At 46.6% G+C, this 19471-nt stretch overlaps 1 protein-coding gene across 1 annotated transcript; it reads left to right on the top strand.

Moving 5' to 3' along the window:
* The first annotated feature begins 4819 nt into the window (after positions 1 to 4819).
* On the top strand, positions 4820 to 10887 carry DUSP2 (dual specificity phosphatase 2). Its single transcript, XM_083751274.1, has 4 exons — positions 4820 to 5392; positions 6663 to 6805; positions 7779 to 7998; positions 8698 to 10887. Exons 1-4 carry the CDS (start codon positions 5005 to 5007, stop codon positions 8910 to 8912), a joined length of 966 nt encoding a protein of 321 aa, XP_083607400.1. The 5' UTR covers positions 4820 to 5004; the 3' UTR covers positions 8913 to 10887.
* Positions 10888 to 19471: the final 8584 nt, after the last annotated feature.

Genomic DNA, 19471 nt, shown 5'->3' with positions numbered 1-19471 from the left:
AACTAAGCAGGTCTGGGCCTGGGAGCCACGTGTACACTTTCGGGATGGAAGAAAGGCAGGATATAAATGTAAATTAATAATGAATAGATGAATCTAGTTGGCCTTTGTTAAGAGAGTGGGGGTTGGGTTGGATGGAATTTGCTTGGTCAGCTCCAGGGGAAAAAACCCCATTATTAGTCCTTCCAAAGTTTCTGAGAGCATTGGCTTGTGCCATGTGGATCACATGCTTTTTCAGTGGCACCCAGAAAAATATTGGTGCTCCAAGCAATGCCTTCAGTTGTCTTGTGCAACTGGAAAAGGCCCAGGTAGCTGGAAAATAAAATAAAATAAATAATAATAATAATAATAATAATAATAATAATAATAATAATAATTTATTTATTTATTTATTTATTTATTTATACCCTGCCCATCTGGCTGGGCTTCTCCAGCCACTCTGTGCAGCTTCCAACAAAATATTAGAATACCGCAATGCATCAAAAATTAAAAGCTTCCCTAAACAGGGCTGCCTTCAGATGTCTTCTAAAAATCTGGTAGTTGTTGTTCTCTTTGACATCTGGTGGGAGGGCATTCCACAGGGCAGGCGCCACTACCGAGAAGGTCCTCTGCCTGGTTCCCTGTAACCTCACTTCTCGCAATGAGGGAACTACCAGAAGGCCCTTGGCGCTGGACCTCAGTGTCCAGGTGGAGACGCTCCTTCAGGTATACTGGAACAACTGGAGAAGGCCTGGTGCAGGGGGGCCAGGAGACAACGAAATTCCATTCATGTTTCATTTAAGCCAAATTGATCAAATGTGCAGTTTCTGAAACAATATGGGAGCCAAAATGCAGCTATTGCCCAAAATTTAACTTATCTAAATTTTGCAATGCAGTTTGCCAACCAAACAATGAGCTTGGCAACATTTCTGCTTGTCCCATGCCTAGAACCATAGAATTATAGAGTTGGAAGAGTCCCTGAGAATCATCTAGTCCAACCCCCTGCAATGCAGGAAGCACAGGCCTGAGCAATTTCTCACTTGTTCCATGCTTTCTATGCATGGGTCTGAGCCGTTTTGTATTTGCCCTGCAGCTTTCCCCTAGAAAACACACTCTTTACAGCTGAATTGGAACAAACAGCAATCCTTGGAAAACCCAAATGACCTTTGCTCCAATTCAGTGTAAAGATTGGGAAAGAGCGCATAAAAATGAATGTCTTGGTGAAAATAGCACATCAAAATGCATTAAGTTAGGGGAAGTTGCTTGCAAAAAATGTGTACATAAGTTAAAACTGTACATAAAACGTGTTTATTAGAAGAATTTGGTATTAGAAGAATGCTCATGAGTTTTCATGATGGTTTTTTTTAAAATAACAAAATGCGGAGAACTGAATTTAGGACTGGAGCAATTAAAAACTGAGAGGACTAAAATTGACAGATTCTTCCATCCCTTGCCTGGACTGAAATGACTCAGGGTCAGATTAGAAGTGGCATTTTGACACACCATTTCCCCTTGTATGGTAGGTTTTGTTTTCTGTTTTTTAAGAAATAGGCACCAGCAAGACCTTTTCTCCACATAGTGAATAGCTGGTGCTGGGCAGAGGGACTGTGATAGAGACAAAGGTTTAAGCTTGCCCTCCCCAGGCCATGGTCCTTATCCTGCTCAATTTCCTAACTCCACCATGTGACAGCTTTTGTTTTTTTCAAGGGCAAACTATAAGACATTTCACCCCCTGAAGCAAAGGGCAAGATGACAACTTCCCATGTACAAAAGTCAACTGAACTGGTAACTGCATCTTCCTTCCGTCTCTGATGGAATAGCACCTCCCACCCCATCTATAACAGCCACTGACAGCTGGTTTAGGGTGGCCAGGACAGGGGACAGCGGAGGGGGCCAACCAGGGAAGAAAAGCCATGGGGCTCTTGCCTTAGATAACGGTTGGGACAGTACTAACTATATGGCAGTTGTAACATATTGTTTGGTCTTCAGGGGCATTCAAAATGACTCTGAATGGCCACTGGAAAACACAGATACAGTCATAACTCGGGTTAAAGACGCTTTGGGTTAAATTTTTTCAGGTTGTGTCCCGCAGCGACCCGGAAGTAACAGAACGGGTTTCTTCCAGGTTTTGCCACTTGCGCATGCGCAGATGCTCAAAAATGACGTCACGCGCATGCGCAGAAGTGGCGATTTGTGACCCGCAGGCGCAGGTTGCGTTCTGCTCAGGTTGTGAACGGGGCTCTGGAACGGATCCCGTTCGCAACCAGAGGTACCACTGTATGGCTTTATATTTGGCTCTAGGGTGGCCAGTTGTAAAGTGATTTGAATTTAGCCTCACAGGCTTGTTTTGAGTTGTGCGCATTTGCCCTTCCCTAGGCACCAGGTTCATGCTCTTCCTTAAAGGCCACTGTGTAGGCCTGCCTGAGTGTTCATTCAGTGCACCACCAGCTTCTCATGGAAATCAGCTGAGCATACATTCACATGACCTTGTGTGATTCCTCGAAATGCATTTTATTGTGCTTCCTTAGTCCCTATTGCGCCGACCAGGCAGACATTTAAGAAGCAATATAGAAAGCAGCAGCATCACCTGATCTAAAAACACAGATCTGAAAATATTCCAGTTCAGGATCCAATTTTGCTCTATATCCTAATTGATTAAGAAAAATGAACAAGGAGTCTCCATTGTGCAGTTTCAAGTTGTGTTTCCAATATCCTAAATGATACTGTGGAATTCCCTATAAAAGTCAGAGGCTGCTTATTAAATGGTACTCAATACGTACAATATTTATAACCCTCATCAAAACCAATAAAGCATGTTGTTTATTGCCTTCAGTTTCCGGTATACAAGAGTTAAGAACTCCACACTGTAGCTACCAGTTTCACCTCCTTCTCTTCTCTGGGATGATGGAATTCACATTTGTTCATTAAGTCTTTAGCTTAAGCTTTTAGTTCTTATTCTCAGCTGAAACTCATATTCCTCCCTTGTTGACTCCCCCACCTCCCAGCAGATTTGGAATAGGCTTCAATACAGCAATTTACAGTGGAATCTTGCACTTGTCTACTCAGAGCACCATTGAGTTAACTGTGCCCAGGGCTGCAGTCCTAGGCTGTATACACATTACTGTTTACTCTGGCTCCAGCGTGCTCCCCCACACGTAACATTTGCCACAATCCGTGTCTGTTCTGTAGTTTCTTATGGAATACTGCTGTTGGATGCATTTCACCTCAGACCAGCTTTTATCTGAAATAACAAAACATAAGAAGCCACATTCACTTTGCAGTTAAGCTGAGGTGTGTACATTTGGGACACAGCTGTTGTGTATGTTCAGGTGGCACAGCTTCATTGAACAGGAGTTCAGGAGGGCTGCAGGTTAGGGAACACAAATCAGGTAATGCATATCAGGAGAGAACATCCTAGATTATTTTGCAACACAAGCATATCCTTGAATGACTGAATCACTTAATGACTGCAGCACTACCTGCTGGTAGGAGGAGAGGATGATCCTTTTGGCTGAATTCTTTCTTCCCATGGAGCCTGTACAGTGGTACCTCAGGTTAAGAACTTAATTCGTTCTGGAGGTCCGTTCTTAACCTGAAACCGTTCTTAACCTGAGGTACCACTTTAGCTAATGGGGCCTCCCACTGCTGCCGTGCCACCACCGCACGATTTCTGTTCTCATCCTGAAGCAAAGTTCTTAACCCGAGGTACTATTTCTGGGTTAGCGGAGTCTGTAACCTGAAGTGTCTGTAACCTGAAGCGCCTGTAACCCGAGGTACCACTGTATGTGCTAATTTGTTATGACAAAGCAGACAACTAGCGTAGGTGAGGAAGGGGAAATAATTCCCAAGCATAATTTTTACATGATTGTGATATGGTGGGGGCACAGGATGGAAATACAATTGATGGACATCTCTCTCTTTCTCTCTCTCTCTCTCTCTCGCTCTCTCTCTCTCTCTCTCTCTCTCACACACACACACACACACACACATTCCTTCTGTGTGATCAACTAGGCCCAACACACCAAAAGAAAAAAAGAGACAAGACTTTATCAGATTTCTTGACAACAGTTCAGAATCAAGTAAATAAATAAAAACTAACTACTGTATCCAAATATCTGAAGGGTTGTCCCATGGAAGACGGAGCAAATTTGCTTTCTGCTGCTCTGAAGGCTAGGACCCAAACCAATTGATTCAAATTGCAAAGAAGGAAATTCCAACTAAATATGAAGAATGTTCTGAGGCTAGGAGCTGTCTGACAGTGGAAGGAACTGCCTTGGGAAGCTGTGGACTGCCCTTCATTGGAGGTTTTTAAACAGCGTTGGGGGTGGTCATCTGTCAGGGGTTTCTTAGCTGTGATTGCTGCGTTGCAAGGTCTTGGAACAGAGGACGCTCGGGTCTCTTCCAAGTCCACAGTTAATTGATTCCATGATTATTGGCTGCTAAATGCAGTTCACCGAAAAGAACCCTTTGAGCTGAAGGAAGGAAATATGCAAAATGTTTCTGTAGTGTATGATGCCTACAGTGGCCCATTCACACATACATGTAGTCCTTTAGAGTTTTAAGGGAAATATTAGGCGCAGATTCCCGTTCTCAGGGGCCAGGCTGATCCTCTTAGCAGGCGAGTCTCTAACTTCCATCTGCGGCTGCTTTGAGGTCTGGTGACGGAAGAGATTGGCACGAAAAGGAAACAGTTCCTCCCCAATATGGGCCAAGGCGGATAATCTCATTCCGTCTGGCTGCCTCCGGATCCACCGCCGCGGCCCGAGCGCGGCTCCTCTCCCTCCACGTGAGGAGGAGGGCCCGGCCTGGGAGTTCCTCGGTGACGCACACTTCCATATATGGCGGCCCGGGGAGGAGCACCGCCCGCGAGCGGCGCGGTACTTAAGCTCCCGCGCGGAGCTGGGACCAAAGTCGGATCCTCCGCTGGCTTGCAAGAGAGGCGTCGCCGGGACTGTTGCGCGAAAGCTCGCCCCTGTCTTCCACCTTTATTACTCTTGTTTGCCCTCTCTCTCGATCTCGGGCGCCAGGATGGTGATCGAGGAGGTGGTGGCCCTGGAGAGCTCCGGCCTGGCGGCGCTGCTGCGGGACCCCCGGGAGAGCGCGCGCACGCTGGCGCTGGACTGCCGGCCCTTCCTGGCCTTCTGCCAGGCGCACCTGCTGGACTCGCGGCCCGTGCACTGGAACGGGCTGCTGCGGCGCCGCTCCCGCGGCCGGAGCGCCGTCAGCCTGGACTGGCTGCTCCCCGACCGGGCGCTGCTGGCCCGGCTGCGCCAGGGCGAGCTCAGCCACCTGGTGGTGCTGGACGAGGCCAGCCGCTCGCCCGCCGCCCTGCGCCCCGACAGCCTGGCCCGCCTGCTGCTCAACGCGCTGCTGCGGGAGGAGCGGGCCGGCACCTCGCACATCTACCTGCTGCAAGGTGAGCACTGCCGCCAGGTGGGCTTCCGGGGGGAGGAGGGCGAGACACGACCCTCTTCCAGGAGAGGGAGGGATGGGGCTTGAAGGAAAGGGAAGCCTGTAGATGGTGGCCCCGGAAGGGTTCAGATCCCCACCCAGGACTGAAGCTCGCTAGGTGTCGGTGGGCCAGTCACAGCCTCTCTATTTGCCCACTCTACATGGACATACATGATAGGTTACATCAAATGCTAAGCCTACTCGGAGTAGACCCATTGGAATTAATGGACATTACTACCTTAGGCCTATTAATTTAAGGAGGCCTACTCTAAGTAGATCTTAGTCAAGAGGCAATCTATTTATATTTATTAAACTTTTATCCTGTGCTATTTTGGGATGGTGGGTGGGATAACATTAATAATTATAATTATTTTGGGGTGGAAAGGAGTTGCTTCAAGTTCAAACATTTGACTTGATAGGAAAAAATAAAAAGCCTTGATGTATTATGGCAATCTTTCTAGAGGCTTCAACTTGCCAAGACAAGTTTACACTTAGCTGAGTTCCTCACCTTTTCCCCAAAACCTTTGAGTCCAACTGCATCTTTAATTGGGAGAACTGAAGAAAATTCAGTTTTAGGGGGGATTTTTTTTTTTAGTTTAGTTTAATTAGGAGGCATTAACATAAAGCCAGGATAGCCCTGGAATAGAATTGCTGTATCCCAAGCAGACTCACTCCAGCTGTTCCCAAGGTTACTTGCAGCTAAGTCTGACTGCTATAGTGGTAACTAAATTGGAATTAAAGCAGTGGATGTACAAATCCCTTCCTCAATGGCTGCCCTGGCGCTAAAGTGAACAGGTCATTTGCTAATCTGATTAGCACCTTCAGTATTGTAACCATGTCTGCTTTTGATATTGCATGCAGAGCCATATCACTCTTGCTCTGTCACATAATGTAGCACCTTCATTAGGCTGCATGAACACCAAAAAACAACAACACCAGATACCAAATAAATACATTTGTTACTGACAGCAGTAAATCTGGGCCCATCCATGCATAAAATAATCAATCATACAAGATATCACAAACACAGGTTAAAGTTTGTGGCCACAATAGTGGTGTAACTGCAGGTACTTTTTAATGAAAGTGTATTTTAAAGGCACTATGAATAGATCTGAATGAAATGTGTGGTCACTATGAACTATTCCAGTTCGATATGCCCTTAGCGGTTGCATCTGTATAACATTCATCCTCAATTGAGATACACACTAAAAACTCTTCATTCGTCTGATGTTTAGGTGGCTTTGAGAATTTCCAAGTCAGTTTTCCAGAACTGTGCTTCACATCGCCAACAGCTTCTACATCACCTCCATCTCCATCTCCTGCTCTCCAAAGCCCTGAAGACAACAGCAGAGAAGCAATTACTCCATTGTATGACCAGGTAAGTTCATGTGAATCTGGAGACCAAAGCAGCAAGAAGCCGAAATACCAATTCCCCCTCCCCCACATATTACGCTAAGCAGATATTTCTTAAAATTAATATTCTGGGCCATTTAATTGCACTGTCTAGACTTTGCTATGTGAGTAATCTTAGTAAAATTACTGCTCGCATGACAAAATACAATTGAGACTGCATAAAGGTATATTTATTCAGGTGTTCTTGTCCACCCTCTCCCTGAGGCTTGGAGCTGGTAACCACCAAGGCTGTCACCTACTTTAAGGATTTCACCTGATGCATTGTCGGTCTCAAGCGCGCTGCCTTGCCCCTGCAATTGAGGGGGCCGGTACCACGCGACGTACGCAAGTAACACCAGCATGTTGTGTGATGTGCTAATGTCAGTCGTGCCCCCCGGCCCCCCCTAGTTGGTGCCTATGGTCTGCCTAGTAACAGATAAATTTTAAAAAACTTAAATCAGTTATTCTTTTTTATGACTGCATATTACCAAAACCTCAATATAGATGGTTATGAAGATATCCAAGGAAGACCAAGAGTTTATAGTTTAATCAGTAAACGTTTTGTTAAAAGGAAGAGTTATCTCTAATGTTTTTTTCTTTCCTCCCCTTTGCAGTAACATACAAGACTCAAATAACCTTTTTTTTAAAAAAGCAGAAGTCTCTTCAGCTCAAAGCTCTTGCCCATTAACCAACTAAATGATAGAATCATAGAAATGTGGGGTTGGAAGGGACCCTGAGGGTCATCTAGTCCAACCCCCTGCAGTGCATGAATATGCAGCTATGCCATACAGGGATTGAACCTGCAACCTTGGCATTATCAGCTTAGTTTATTAATCTACTAATAAACCTTGATAGTATAGTAGTAACACAACTTGGTTCATCCCTACAATATTCACCATCAATCCTATTTTGGCACAAAGGCTGATGGGCGCACTCTCCTTGTTCTTTCTCTTCTGCAGGGGGGCCCAGTGGAGATTCTGCCATTCCTCTACCTGGGCAGCTGCTACCACTCCTCCAACCGGGAGGTTCTGGAGTCCCTCGGAATCACTGCTGTGCTCAACGTCTCCTCCAGCTGCCCCAACTACTTCGAAGGCCAGTTCCTGTACAAGAGCATCCCAGTCGAAGACAACCACATGGCTGAGATCAGCGTGTGGTTCCAGGAAGCCATTGACTTCATTGGTAAGTGCAGGTGGCCAGTCAGGCAAACCTTTTCTGAACAAAGAACTCTCGTTCCCTAATGGTGGGCTTGGTTGTCTGCACCATCTTGCCACTTTGTAGGGAGGATTTTGCCACAAATGGCGGCAGGTGCGTGGTAGAGAAACTGTTATCCATACCTGCCTCATATTCCAGTGGATTAAGTTATCCCTTGTGATAGTGGAAGAGATTTTGAGAGATTTGCTATTCCTATGGCACACTGGTATTCTTTGAACCTCTATTTTGCTTAATGTTGTGAGTGACAAGACGGCTTTGTAGACGGTTGGGGGTTGACCTCCAAAGCTGTACCAGGCAGAATGCCAAGCAAACACACAGATGCACACCCCCCCACCCTTCTTTTGAGAAGTAACTTGGTAGAAGAACTTGGTCTTATGGATTAGGGAAATAGCAAGCTGCCTCATATTGGCCCATCTAGATCTATATTGTTTACACTGGCTGGCAGTGGCTGCAGCCCTCCCTGGAGATGCCAGGGATTGAATTTGGGACCTTCTGCATGCAGAGCAGATTCTCTACCATCCTGCCTCCTACCATGCAGGCAACAAAAATGGCCCCCTTGCCCCATAAATGCACTTGCTCCTTGGATATGTCTGCTTCTGGCTCTAGGCCTGTGCTGCTCTTGTGGGCTGTCTCTTATGTGGCTCTTCTTGCTTGCTCCTCCTGCAGACTCGGTGAAGAACAGCAGTGGGCGTGTGCTGGTGCACTGCCAAGCTGGCATCTCCCGTTCGGCCACCATTTGCCTTGCCTACTTGATCCAGAGCCGCCGGGTGCGGCTGGAAGAGGCCTTCGACTTTGTCAAGCAGCGCCGTGGGGTGATCTCTCCCAACTTTGGCTTCATGGGGCAGCTCCTGCAGTTCGAGACGGAGGTGCTGTGTCATTAGCCCAGCCGCCCCACAGACCCAGCTGGGAGGGTGGGGCAACCTTCCTCTCTGCGGACAAAAAGACTGATAATGTGTGTTTCTGTTTACATCTCCAAGCGGGTGCTGCAGCAAAGGACAATGTTGTGGCTTTGGTTCATTTGCTTTCTATTGCACTAAATCCTGACTTCGGTCTCATGACTACAAAAGCAAAACAAGAGTGTATCAGGAGTGAAGAAAAGAGGGTGGCTCCAACTGTGTGTTGGCAAGCTGTCCTGTCCCTTTGTTGGGGAAGAGCTTTAAGGCCAGATCTATTCAGGTGATGCATTCTGCTTATTGATCATTACTGTCCACACACACCCCAAACGCAAATAATTGCAGCTTAACACTGTGGCATCATATCCTAGCAATGGCAATGCAGCTGTGCTGCAAACCCCTGATAGGATTGTCAGAAGGTTTTCTTTTTTTGAGGTTGAAGCTACTTGGGGAAGTGGGAACTGAATATCGTAATGCAATGATATTGTGCTAATCCAGCCTTCAGCCGTCTGGTGTTCTCCAGATGTTTCGGACACTGGGGGAGTTGTAGATCTGGAGGACACCAAGTTAGCAAAGGCTGGGTTAAGCCATTGCACCCTATATGGTATGCTGATGTCAAAGTGAAGTATAAAATGTGAACAAGCCAGCAAGAGGCTTATAGTTGGACAGCCATTGCCGGTGTGTATCTCACCCTTCCTTTGTGGAGCTTAGGGTGGCATGAACAAGGCTCTTCTCATTTGATCCTCGCAACAGCTTTTGGGAGAGAAGTTAACCAGAGAGGGTGACTGGCATCTAGACACCCTCTAAGTTCCATAGGCTGAGTTGGCCTTTCGGAACCTGAGTCTGCCTTGCTTGTGCCCCAACAGTCTGTTCACCATTGTGCCATCCCTTCAGCTGGTGCACTGGGAATCACTGCTGGGTTGTGGCTTGGCCAAAAGGACAAAACAAGTATGTCCCTCAATGCTTGTTTGGACTTAAGGTGAGTCCCAGGTTTGAAAAAGCTGAAGAAGACTTAACTGCAACTGGCCTAATTCTCCCTTCAGCCTGAGAATTCAGGTTGAATGGAGGTGACTTGATAGTCCTATGGCTAAGGTACTCCAGAATCCCTTCTTTTCTACATCTTGATCAGCTGGCCCTATGCAGGAATTGATAGCACACTTCCCCATTTAAAGGCTTCTCTCTGCCTTCTGTCAGAAAAACTGAAGCTGTTTCACTGAAGCTTTAAAGACTGAGTAATATGTAAGTGAGAGGTCCTTTTAAAAAGAAGCTTGGTTGGCTATCTTCACCTGACTATCCTCAAGTCAACCGTAGATCAGATTTTATTTTAAGCATAGGAAGTAAGATTATACACTTGAACTACTCTATCTCCATTGTCCAAGTGGTATGAGCTGCTTGCCTCTGGTCTCCAGCCTTATGCAGGTCAGCCATAGATCATCAAGCTCCATCCGTAACGGATTGCTCGTTATTCATATATGCTGTGAAACTGGGAGTCAATAAGCTTTATTAGGGTGAGAGTTGGGTTCCGCATCCCCAGATCAAGAGGGGAGAATTCACTGCCAATTGTACAGCTGTCCCCCTCCCCCAGCCCTGGGGGAAGAACAGGCAAGTATCCTGCCTTCTGGTATGGAGGGGCGGTAGGGGAAGGGGCTCTCTTCTGAATGCACTGAGAATGGACAACACCCACTGCAGCCAAATAAACCCCTCCTTCCCTTCCCCAGGGTGTTGTCGTAAACTCACTGGGCTGTCCTGTGTACCTCCCACTCATTTCAATGAGGCTTGCACAGGCAAACTTTCTGGGGGATTGTGCCCAGTGACCTCCTTCTGCCCCCTCCCCCACAATATACAGTTTGTACATTTGTGGAAGAAAGAGGAGACCTCTTTCTTGACTGACATTGATCGTAAATGTCTTTTGCACTTTATATTTATTATTACCTGTTGCAATAAACAACCAGTTTTTATATTGCTTCTTGAGTCTCTTGATGCTTGATGTTGTACACACACACACACACACATTTTGCCCAGCTGACACAACTTCTTGAACCCTGGAAGGCAAGGCAAACCCATTTAGCAAAGGCTAAAGTAGGATGCTCCTGCCAACCTAGCAGTTTGAAAGCACATCGAAGTGCAAGTAGATAAATAGGTACCACTCTGGCAGGAAGGTAAACGGCGTTTCTGTGCGCTGGTCTGGTTCACCAGAAGCAGCTTAGTCATGCTGGCCACATGACCCGGAAGCTGTATGCCGGCTCCCTCGGCCTATAGAGTGAGATGAGCGCCGTAACCCCAGAGTCGGCCACGACTGGACCTAATGCTCAGGGCTCCCTTTACCTTTAAAGTAGAATCATAGAATCATCGAGTTGGAAGAGACCACAAGGGCCATTGAGTCCAACCCCCTGCCAAGCAGGAAACACCATCAGAGCACTCCTGACAGTAGGATGCATCCACACTGCAAGTGGTCTCTTTAAAAAAAAATAAAACCATTCAATTTGTCAAAAGTTGTCATCAGTCATGTCACCAGTCCTGAAGAGCTTATGGCTGCAGTGAGTCTAGCTCAGATGTTTCGTTGCTGTTCAGCGCTAGCTGCTTAAAATAATATTGGTGTTCCTTTGGTACAGAACTTTGATTTGATTACAGAATAAGCTCGTGGAAGCTTAGCTGTGGCCATGTGGCTTGACCTTACCTCTGATGTTTTTGTCAAGGCAGCTGGCGGAGAAAGATTGATGCCCCCTTCCTTGCAGAGGCAAAGAGCTTTAGTTGACCTCTGCTTGCCCTCAATCAGTCCATCTCTGGATCATGGCAAGTTGCCCTGTCTAGACCAGAGCCATCCCTGGGGGGGGGGGGGGGGATCCAGGCTGTGTATCAGCAGGAGGAATTAGCTGTGAGTGGCAGGTGGGATATTGAGATGGAGGGGAGGAGGGGGAAAGAGTACATTTTCTAATCCTTCCCTCTTCCAGGGGGGAAAAAAACCTGATACAGAACCATGGGCATATCACAGAAACCTGCCACTAGCTGATCAGCAAAGGTCTGGTGCTTTGAAAACCCACGGACATCCTGCCTTGCGTAGAGGCAAAGCTACACCTGCAACCTCCATTAGTCTCTCAGCCATGGTTTAAGATCTCCTTCCCAAATCTGGGAAAGCACTAACTAGGCTTTGGGAAGGAGGCGGTGTTATAGATAAAATAGGGGGATTGGCTTTTGCTGAGTCCCCTAAGTCCGTGATCAGTTAGAGACGAATGGATGGAGGCAAGTTCCATAGAAAGCAATGCAGAGCTTTATTTTTCTGTCACAACAGAGTTCCCTCCTCTCCTTACAAGGAGGTAGGAGAGACCAGAACAATGGTGTACAGGCCTCTACAAAGTCTTTTGAAATTGCCCACCACTCTAACCCAAGGCTACCCCCAAAAACATCATATATACATCACTGAAGGAGGCAGTCTCCAGCAGAAATTTGAGAATGTTGCTTCTCTCCTTTCTGCCAGGATGCCTGATAATACCTTACTTGGTTGCATTTTCTGGGTAGCCTGGCCATTCCTTTGTGATGGTAAATACTTTAGTTCCTGAATCTCTTACACATATCAATAGTGTGCTCAGCTTAACAGATACTTGCCAGACTGTACTGTATTTGCAGGGAGGTGTAAGCCTCTACAGTCCAAAGACAACTAGAAAGCTTTTCCCATTTCCTTCCTCCTTGCAGAGAAATATTTGAGGTCAATTTGGGAGAGCCAAAATGGCTTCAGGATTGCTCTCCTGTACTATTTCAGATATGTGATTTATATATTTACATGTCTGTTTGCTTTGTACATTTATGAACATTTATTCTATATTTGAGAACTTGGAATTCTTATATCAGCAGGATTAACTCTAGGACCCTGTCAGTGCCTTGCGCCTCCTTCCCCAAGCCCCGTGCCTCACTGACTGGGCTTGGGGGGCATCAAATGTTACCAAAGGCTGTCGAAAAAGGCACCAAGGGCCATGCGTTTGGCTATCCTGGGTTAGAGTGGCAAACTATGCCCCAGAGACCAACAGGGGCAGCACGTCCCGTTTCATCACTGTCACCAATTTTGGGCAAGATTGTGCCAATTTGGGGTTTCCATTTCCTCCCCTGCTTTTTCCTCCCCTGTGCCTTTTTAACAGCAGCACCAGAGAGAGAGAGAGATTAAGATTACGTACCTGTGTGTGGTCTTTCACATATCTTGCCAGGAAGAGAATCACCCATTTAACTTCTGTATGTCAGATTATATAGGCACAGGGCCAGGGGCAGTAAAAGAAAATAAAGTTAACAGCCCTTCTCAGATTTGGGAGATCAGAAGTTACAGTAAGGGTGAAGAAAAGGAAAAAGCACCCTAGAACCTTCTCAAGAACTTTCATTTATTGCTATCTCACCTCCATCAGAAATACCAATGGACTGTCTCTATGTCATAGGAGCCAACTGTAAGGGCCATGTGGGCTTCAGCCCCCACAATAAAATATCTGAGGGGGCTGAGCCCCGACAAAGTTGATGGGCATTCCCATTCAAATGGTGTGTGTGCACCATGTAATGTGATCAATTGTGCAGGGCAGGGCTTACCTGGGCCCCCACAATATTTCATTCAAGTTGGCACCTCTGCTCTATGTGTCAGTTAACCCCCCCCCCCCACAGCCAGAAACATTCTGTCTGCACTAAATTTACCCAGCAGAATTACTTCATCTCAGCCCACTCACCCGAAACAGCCACATTCAGCTAGAAAATCCCAGTCACAGATGTTCACCCACTTGTGGGCACCAACACAGGCCCTAAAGATAGCCACGGCACATTCAGATATTCTTTCATGTTGGCCTGCTTACGCATGAATGCGTACACACAGTTCATTGCACTCCTGTGTGCACCTGGCCCCTATTTCCCTTGAAGGCAGCAATAATATACAGTGGTACCTCTGGATACGAACGGGATCTGTTCCGGAGCCCCGTTCGCATCTAGAGGTAATTTTTTCTAGCGACGGCACGTCTGTGCATGCATGCGTCGCTTTTCGCTGCTTCTGCGCATGTGCGTGACGTCATTTTGAGCGTCTGTGCCTGTGCAAGCGGCGAAACCCGGAAGTAACGCACTCTGTTACTTCTGGGTTGCCACAGAGTGCAACTCGAATGCGCTCAACCCAAAGCGCATTCAACCCGAGGTATGACTGTATTTCAAAGAACATTACATACCACATCGCGATCATTTTCTCAACCACACAAGGCCAGCATTATAAACCTTCATGAGGGCTTGAGACTGATACAACAAGGTACCCCCAAAGGCTACTGAGGCAAGTGAATAGCTTAGGCGAACTTTGAACCAGGGACTTGTGGGATATACAGTGGTACCTCGGAAGTCGAACGGAATCTGTTCCAGAAGTCTGTTCAACTTCCAGAAATGTTCAGAAACCAAGGCACAGCTTCTGATTGGCTCCAGAAACTTCTAGCCATGCCAAGTATAGATAACATCAGCTTCTTAAAAAGTCTTACTTTTCTTATTTTGTCTAATCTCCTGTTAAAAACAATATTTGTTCTCCATCTCTTTGTAATATTGTTTAGCACATCAGAGAGGGAACAAGGACGTTTGGGTTAGTATGGGGTATGTGTGTATGTGTCTGTCCATTTATATTAGCCTTTGCCAACCTGGTAACTTCCAGATGTTTTGTTTCAGACAGCTGTGCTGGCTGGCTGGGGCTGATGGGAGTTGGAGCCCCAAACATGATGTATAGAAGCATCTCTTGCACATCCTCTTCTGTTTAGCTGAGTCTGACTGCCCCCTTGTGGCTAAATGGTGCTTATAAGAGCAGGAAAACAGCGACACGGTGCCTCCTACTTTGGGCTGTTCAAAACCTTTGCACTGAAGCAGATGGACCCTTGGCAGTGTTAGCTTGGAAGTGAAGAATGGGGGCTGGGGGCTGGCCTTGGGCAAAATGCCCATAGTGGGCACTGAGTGGGCTCACTTCTTTGCCACTTTCGCCACTGGCCATCTGCTTGCCCTCTCCATCATGACCTAATCCCCATCACTTCTCAGAAGGAGAGAGCAATGCCGGTGAAAACAGCTTCCTGGATGTTGATGATGTGCTTGGATGAGGCAGGCAAACAAGCAGAAAGGAGGTAAAATAAAGCAGACCCTCCACGTGTCCCTATTTTCCAGGGACATCACTGATTTAGAGAATCTCGGTTTCTGATTTGATTCTAGATTTGATTCCACTTTTCTTGAGGACGTCCCTACTTTCATTGGAGAAATGTTGGAGGGTATGGAGTTATCAGACCCCGGAGCCATCTGAAGACAATCCTGAGCATAGGGAAAGTTTTTTATGTTTAATATTTTTTATGTTTTTATATATGTTGGACGCTGCCCAGAGTGGTTGGGGCAACCCAGTAAGATGTGTGGGGTATAAATAATAAAATTATCAATATGGAATGGGACGTCCCTATTTTCTTTGGAGAAATGTTGGAAGGTATGAGAAATGGGGGAGTGAGCACCAGCAGGTCCCTGACAATGCCAGCCCCAGGTCCTGATCCCTGGCCTCAAGTTGCACCTGCTGAAACGCTCCCTTTTACGCCCCCTATTATTTATTTCTATAAATAAATATTTGTTTGTTTATTACATTGCTGTGTCAGCAATCCAAGCACATAATCTGGGCCGTTTACATGAACAGTGAAATATAAATGCAATTCACAATAAACACACTAAAACCAGAAGCGAAAAAGCTGGGCTAGGGGACCTGATCCAGCAAGGCAATTCCTGAATGGGCAAAACTTTTGCTATCAGTACATCTCTGTGATGTTTCTGGGCACCAGGAATGAGGAGCAGTTTTATAAAAGAGGCCTTATTCAGAGGAGCTTCTAAGACCCTCTGCTAGAACTCAAACTGAAGCAGTCAGCTCAGTTGGCTAAAGCACGGTGTTGATAACCAGGTTCAATCCCCATATTGGCCACCTGTATATTCCTGCATTGCAGGGGGATGAACCCTCGGGTCCCTTCCAACTTTAGGACTCTAGGACTAAGAAACGACAGGGCAAGTCCTCAAATTGCCAAGTCCTTAGCTTTAAGGGAGCATCACCAAATCACAAGCTCTGTCATTACAATCCCCAAGACAGGAAAAGGCTTCACCTGCTAATCTTCAAAGTGCCAGGCTGCTCTTAAAGGCCCAGGAGCAGATCCAGAATGGGGAAAGGTGGCAATCTGATCTGTATTGGTTGAGTGAGCTCTTCAAGCTGTAGACTGTAAGAGGAAGCTGCAGAAGGGCTTCATCACACAAGGGGTTAAACTGACCTCCTAATGAAGAGGCTTTTGCCAGGTGTTGCCTTTTCCCTGCTGCTCTATATAAAAGATCCAGGGGTCCCCTTTGTTTGTGGCCTAAGTATTGTTTGCAGTTTGTTTAGGGGAGATTTATCGTACTTCTAAAAATACACACGGTAGCAGTGGGCTTTTTTCTTCCGCTATGGCTGTATTCCTTCATTTTTGGACTGTGGTTATAAGTGTTTTTTGGCTGCTTTCAGGTAAGGGCTAATTCTTTTTAACAACGAGGCATCAGTGCGTCTGCTTGTAGACCTTGTGGAAGAGGAAAGGCCTTAGCTCAGGGCTAGCTGCATGCAGAAGCTCCCAATTTCAGTCCCTGGTATCACCAGGAAGGGCTGGGAAAGACCCCCCCCCCCTTGCTTGAAACCCAGGAGAGCTGCTGCCAGCCAGACCAATGCTCTGACTCAACAAAACATGGATTCCTTTGTTCTTAAGAACTTGCAACGCCCCACCACTTGGCAGATCCTGGGACCCAGGCTGCTGCTCCTCCTCGGTTGAACCACTTACTCACTGGGTGGGTGGGGTCTGCTGCTCTGGAAAGTAGCGTGCTTTGGCCTCATTTGGCCAGGGGTATGACTCTGTGGTATGACTCTTAAACCTTTTGGTGGCCATATGTTTTAGGCAAGCTGCTATTAAGGAGGGGTGCTATCCTGGGGTCAAGAGCAGCTACTGAGCTGAAGGGCATGAATAGCTGTCTTGGTTAGGTAGCATGTTCAGCTAGGCTGCTTTCACACTCCCTGCCTTCTATTTGCACAATGCTTTGCTTAAGGATGACTGCTGCAAAAATAGAGTAATGTAGGTACTTGAAGCAGCAAAAAGTATGATATAAAATGCTCAATAATCTGTGTCTAATTCAATCAGTGTGTTATTTGCAAGTTTGCCATCCTGTGGTGAAGCCTAGTATTTATCTTCTTGACAAATCAAACTGAACAGCAAAGGTTCTTTTTTGGTCACTGGTGGCAGAAGAGTGATTAGTAGGGATACCAAATTAAATTTACATTATATTTATTGTGCTATTCAGCGCTGGCTGTGGTGCAGATCTAAAACTGGTTTTAAAATGGTCACAGCTTCCTCTTAAGAACTGACTCCCATTAGCCCACCATCCTCAGGACTTGTTAGAAGCCCTGCCTGTCTTCAAAAGCCCCGAGAGTAGCCATAAATCTGCAATGCCTTCGTCACTTTCATGCTATATGCTCAGAGCACATTTATACCTCTTCAAACAGTAATGGTTCTCTCCCCCCTCCCCCCCGAATCCTGGGAACTGTAGTTTGCCAAGAGTGCTGAGAGCTATTAGAGCACAGTTCCCAGCACACATAGCAAACTATAGTTCCCAGGATTCTTTGAGGTGGGAATCTCTGTACTTTAAATGTATGGTGGGGATGTGAGTAAAGCACCAACATGACCTAGGCTGTTCTGCATCCTGAAACAGCAGTAGGAGGCATAGCTCAGTGGCAGAGCAGCTGATCTGTATTCAGAAGGCCCCAGGTTCAATCGAATGGTTCAGGTAACAGGTGATGGTGGGTGAGACTCTGGAAAGTCAGTGTGTAGAAGTTGGTAAACTAAATGAATAAGAAGCCTGGCCTAGTGTAAGGCAATTTCCAATATTTATTGAATTTATATCCCACTTTTTACTTCAAAGAGACCATGGTTCTCCCTCTCAGTTAATCCTCACTACAACCCTATGAGGTATGTTGAGCTGAGAGGCGGTGACTGGCCCACCCAATGAGTTTCATGGCTGAGTGGGGATTTGAACCCAGGCCTTCCAGGTCCTGGCCTGGGTTCCTTCTGGCTTCCTATGTGGCTAGCCTCCTCTTGGGTCCTTCCAACAAGGTGTGGATGTTGATGCAACGGGTGTGCCTCTCTCTAGCGCTGCCCGTACATGGCCGGGGAGACACCTTCTACATTGAGCATGCCCAGGGGAGTGACTGGGATGAGGCCAGGGATCCCCCTGATGACATCCTTGACATTAACCAAGGTAAGTACTTCTGCTGACTCTGAAGAGCACTTGCCCCCACCCCCCGCCTATAAATGATGAAACACTTTACTTACCATAGTAGCAGGCACTTTAATATGCTGATTTATACATTTTTGCCCCCATTGCCCTGGTTCAGTTGCAAGGTTTGGCTCACTTTCATGAGTAAATTGACCAAAAGATAATAATCACTATCATGTTTCCCACTATTCCGCCTTGTGTTTCTTTATTTTGCCTTGTGTTTCTTTTAATGAACTGCCCCTTAAACAGAGGCTGCCCTGCCTAAAGGGGGGCGGGGTTCATGACCCTGCTATATGCAAGGGTGCACTGAAACCACTCACTCAACCCTGGTCACTGGGAACCTTATTTGGCCACGCTTTGGGCTTGATATTGCCATGCATGCATTCAAGGATAGCTGCCAGTCATAAGGGCTGGCACAGCCGGTGACTGGGTGGAACTGCAGCACTAGGGTGTGCTGGATTTTTCAGCTTTCAAATTCCAAAAATTCTACTCAAGTGCAGATCCCTGCTGCATCCACCACAGATGCTTTTTGGGAAAGCCATGCTCTTCAAACATATGGTGTGGGTGTCATCTATCAAATGCAGTGTTCACCATCTAAGACCTCTGATGGTGCCAAAATCAATCCAGAGATGGAAAAATTTGTATGAGAAACCTGAATTTTGTTAGAAAATGTTGCATCCAAAATGTGAGTGGCCAGAGTGGCAGGTCTGAAGTTAAAAACTGCAGCAATTTGCTTTCAGCTCTAGTCTGTCGTATTAGGCTATTTGATCGGGTAAAGGCTTCCGCCAGGTACTGAGTCCATTTTTCTCTTCCCAGAGCTGATTTTTCCAGGGGCGCCAGAAAGCAGTTTTCTGATTGAGGGGGATATCGTCAAAGCGGTAGGTAATGATGGCAGAACTGGTACAAGAGACAGACTCTTTCCTAAGATGACTTAGTGGAAGATCTGAGTGTGGCCAGGCCGGGGCATAGCCAGGATTTATTTTAGGGGGCAGGCTTTATCTTGGGGGGTTCAGAACCGAGTTATCTGCAACACAGTTGGTCAGTTAAGTATTTTTATATATTTACTTGATTTACCGATGGGCCTCTACATCAGGAGTGGCTGCATGGTGCCCTTCAGGTTACAATTCACATCAGCGCCAGCCAGCAATCGCAGTGGTCAGGTTATGATATGAACTGCAGTTCATAAACAACTGAAGAACCCTGCTCTTGCTATCCTTGCTCTCTACATCCTGTTGAATCTGGGTAACATGAGCAGCTTGTTT

The sequence above is a fragment of the Podarcis gaigeae genome (genome assembly GCF_964106915.1).
Source record: "Podarcis gaigeae genome assembly, chromosome: 8".
NCBI lineage: Eukaryota > Metazoa > Chordata > Lepidosauria > Squamata > Lacertidae > Podarcis > Podarcis gaigeae.
Note: the sequence above shows the minus strand (reverse complement) of the source record. Positions and strands in the feature narration are given on the sequence as shown.